The sequence below is a fragment of the Oreochromis niloticus genome, linkage group LG3 (assembly GCF_001858045.2).
Source record: "Oreochromis niloticus isolate F11D_XX linkage group LG3, O_niloticus_UMD_NMBU, whole genome shotgun sequence".
Classification (NCBI taxonomy): domain Eukaryota; kingdom Metazoa; phylum Chordata; class Actinopteri; order Cichliformes; family Cichlidae; genus Oreochromis; species Oreochromis niloticus.
The window spans coordinates 47,090,411-47,094,403 of record NC_031967.2 but is presented as its reverse complement, the minus strand read 5'-3'; the positions used below and the strand labels follow the sequence as shown (position 1 = coordinate 47,094,403).

The 3,993-nt window shown below is 37.7% G+C and overlaps 1 protein-coding gene across 1 annotated transcript; it reads left to right on the top strand.

Moving 5' to 3' along the window:
• Nucleotides 1-582: 582 nt before the first annotated feature.
• Nucleotides 583-2,101, top strand: LOC100690229 (ladderlectin). The gene is made up of 6 exons (XM_003455534.3): nucleotides 583-713; nucleotides 792-874; nucleotides 1,063-1,181; nucleotides 1,315-1,449; nucleotides 1,618-1,729; nucleotides 1,878-2,101. Exons 2-6 carry the CDS (start codon nucleotides 805-807, stop codon nucleotides 1,940-1,942), a joined length of 501 nt encoding a protein of 166 aa, XP_003455582.1. The 5' UTR covers nucleotides 583-713; nucleotides 792-804; the 3' UTR covers nucleotides 1,943-2,101.
• The last annotated feature ends 1,892 nt before the right edge of the window (nucleotides 2,102-3,993 follow it).

Here is a 3,993-nt window from a genome sequence, read left to right as displayed (position 1 = left end):
AACATTGCGTATATTATTTATCATAAAAACTGGTATATAGTTTGAAGTCCCTGCTTTTAACACAAAAATGGAAACTCAGGTTGCTATGCTATGTCATCTTAAATTAGTCATGTGATTGATTTGACATGACTACTTTTCTGTCTCACCCCCCAGCTCCCAGTTAGCTGAAGACAGCTTCGGTAACGGCGTTGTAATGATAAAAATACTAATTAGTTAGATTACTAGTTACTGGCTGTTATTCCCATCATGGCTAATGACCTAATAAATGTATTCAGGTGTGTTGCAGCAGGGACACATTTAAAAGTTTTAGGACACCAGCCCTCAAGGACTGGAGTTTGACACACCTGCTTTAACTTGATGTTTGATTTTTTTTTCTAACATACATATCAATTAATCTCAATTAAAGACATCAAATATTTTGTGGTTGTACTCTGTGGACCTTCTTTGTGGACTAGTCAATGTGTAAAATTAAGTGAACATCCGAAAAGGGAAGAAGTTAATATGAGGTCATTATTTTAGTTGAGAAAGAATCAGGTGCAGTGAAAATATGTCCAGCATGAATCACATGTTGCACGTGTCAGTTTTTCAGTGTTAGTTCCTAATTTTGAAGCTTCAAAGAAACAGTATATAAGCACCGACCATAGAGCTGTTCAGCACCTTCTCACTGGAAGGCTAAAGCTACCAGTCGGTGCTGAAAAGAAATTCTACAAGAGGTCTGCTATAAAATCTATGTTATCCTTTCTCTAATTAATGATGTCTTGATGTCCTCTGATGTCTTCTGTTTTTCACAGATACTACATCACCATGAAACTGGTGGTTGTGTCTGCACTTCTTTGTGCAATGCTGGCTCTGATCACTGCTGCTGATCCACCAGGTTGGCTGACATTAGAGATTTTCACCAGAACAAATGACATTTTAAAAAATATGTATAAAATCCAACATGTGTACATAGAATCAAAAACAAAAACGCACAATTACACGAAAAATACAAAATGTGTTTACAGATACAAGAAAGTCATTTACTTGTACTAAAATATTCTTTGCTTCTTTGCTTGTCTTCAGCAAAGCAGCATGTTGAAAAGAGAACCTATTGTACTTGCGCCAGGTATAGCGGCTGGACTAAATATGGCAACCGAAACTACCGCTATATTAACACTCCCATGACTTGGGCTCAGGCTCAGGTAAAAACAGTGATATGGATTTACCATTTACTTTTTCTCTGTTTACTTTAATATTTTCTAAATCCAAGTTTCGTGAGATTTTCTCTGTTTTATTCACTTTGAATTTTCTGCTTTGTGTTGATCTCCACTATAGAGATACTGTGAGTACATGAATGCAAACTTGGCATCGGTACACAACCTCTGGGAGTACCGGATGATTCAGCGTGTCATTTATTATGCAACTCATACATACAAGACTACATGGATTGGAGGGTCTGATGCTCAGCAGGTATAATACTCACCAATATACAATACATAAGGTCTGACAGTTACAAATCTGAATCTACTCATCAAGCACTGTACTTTGCTAGTATATTGCCATGTTCACCACATTTCTATAATTTTGGGGTGTAGTTTGTTTTTAATGCATTTTTGTCTATTTTCTTGTGTTATGTAGGAGGGTTATTGGTTTTGGATCGATGGAACTCGTTTCAGATACACGTTCTGGTGTCGGGGAGAGCCTAACAACCTTCACCGCAGAGAGCACTGCATGCACATGAACTTTACAGGTAAATCTTAAAATAGAGTATTTTGTAGCAAATAATGTTTATGGTTAAAAGATTGTTATGAAACAAAACTAAATATTTCCTTCAGTATAGATAAGTATTCATCCACTTGATCATGGTTTCACTCATTGTTGAATTCTGGTGCTTGCAGGAAGCAAATGCATGAATGACATACCCTGTAACTACCGATACCCATTTGTCTGCGTCAGGAAGTAATTTCGATGATTCCCGGTCTGGCTTGAAGGCAAATAATCCTCCAGAAGAATGTGTTGCTGATTTACATCTTTACCTTGTTTCTTTTGCTTCAAAGCTTCATTTCCCAGAATGAAATGCTCTTATCATCGCCATCATTAAAACCTTATGCATTGAATCATACTGGTTTGTGTCTTTGTTACTTGTCACATTGTCATGGGTCTACTCCCACATATATCAAGGGATTCACTGCTGCTAAGGAGAAAAATATAAAAAACCAACAGCCATGTCAGCCATCATATTTAAGCAGTCAATCATTAATACAGTAATAATTTCTGCAGTTAGTAATTCATCTAGCACCATAAAAAAGAATCAACGGCAACATTTAAAGCCTTATTAATTTATTTAATTATCCTTTACAATTATCATTTACAAAACTGAATAAAACAATTACTGTATTCCATATGACTCTGAATATATAGTACCTTTACACACAGTTATGAACATTCACTCAACAGGTAAGAGTGACAGGTGGTATAGCTATTATACAAAACTATGTATTTAGCTGTAGATAACTAGGGGTCCATGTGACCATAATTTCACTCAGTGTTGATTTTTGGTACTTACAGGATACAGCTGTACGAATGATATACCCTCTTACTACTGATACTTCCTGAATACTCTGTTTCAGGAAGTGATCTAATAATTCCTGGTCTGTCATGAAGGTAGAAGGCAAGTTTATGAGACAAAGGAGTAAATAATTTTGTATATACCCCGGAAGAATTCCTTACATACAGCTACATGAGTTGTGAGATGACAAGTGGCATAAACTGGAGTTGGATGGTTTCTTTCAGGATCAAGCTGAATTTGTAATGTGCGTTTTTTTTTAGCCCACTGAATGAACAATGGGCTGTGAGGTCAGTTCCTTGATCAATAATCTGCAAATTGTCATGACCATGATCAATCAATTAGTCAGTCAATCAATCAATTTATTTATAAGCACATTTAAAAACAACACAGGCTGACCAAAGTGCTGTACATTGTTAAAAAAGTAAAAGTACAGGGTGGGCCATTTATATGGATACACCTTAATAAAATGGGAATGGTTGGTGATATTAAAGTCCTGTTTGTGGCACATTAGTATATGTGAGGGGGCAAACTCCTCAAGATGGGTGGTGACCGTGGTGGACCAACTTTTGTTTTTTCAATAGGAAGAGGGCCATGTGACACATCAAACTTATTGGTAATGTCACAAGAAAAACAATGGTGTGCTTGGTTTCAACGTAACTTTATTCTTTCATGAGTTATTTACAAGTTTCTGACCACTTATAAAATGTGTTCAATGTGCTGCCCATTGTGTTGGATTGTCAATGCAACCCTCTTCTCCCACTCTTCACACACTGATAGCAACACCGCAGGAGAAATGCCAGCACAGGCATCCAGTATCCGTAGTTTCAGGTGCTGCACATCTCGTATCTTCACACCATAGACAATTGCCTTCAGATGACCCCAAAGATAAAAGTCTAAGGTGGTCAGATCGGGAGACCTTGGGGGCCATTCAACTGGCCCACGACGACCAATCCACTTTCCAGGAAACTGTTCATCTAGGAATGCTCGGACCTGGCACCAATAATGTGGTGGTGCACCATCTTGCTGGAAAAACTCAGGGAACGTGCCAGCTTCAGTGCACAAAGAGGGAAACACATCATCATGTAGCAATTTTAAATATCCAGTGGCCTTGAGGTTTCCATTGATGAAGAATGGACCCACTATCATTGTACCCCATATACCACACCAAACCATCACAGTGCTTAAGGGTTAACTGCAGTTTTCCCAAAAAAACTAAACAAGTAATGCATCTTGGGACTTCCTGTTTACTTTTTTTGTTGTGGATATGGAACGGGAAGGTTGTGAAGGAGTTAAATTGTTGGTAAGGAATTGTTAAATATGCACATAACTCGTTGAAACATACTGGTATAATTGTAGTGCAGTGGTAAAGCGTCAGTATTTTAACAAGATGATGTATTTCTGAAATGTATGATGGAAAGGACCTTTATGTGCAGCATGGAGCGGCC

What these genes read in the sequence shown, in the direction of transcription:
- LOC100690229 (XM_003455534.3), top strand. Translation starts at nt 805, where the DNA reads ATGAAACTGGTGGTTGTGTCTGCACTTCTTTGTGCAATGCTGGCTCTG. An exon ending in CACTGCTGCTGATCCACCAG is followed by an intron (nt 875 to 1,062) that starts GTTGGCTGACAT and finishes GCTTGTCTTCAG; the next exon opens with CAAAGCAGCATGTTGAAAAG. An exon ending in GAGGGTCTGATGCTCAGCAG is followed by an intron (nt 1,450 to 1,617) that starts GTATAATACTCA and finishes TGTGTTATGTAG; the next exon opens with GAGGGTTATTGGTTTTGGAT.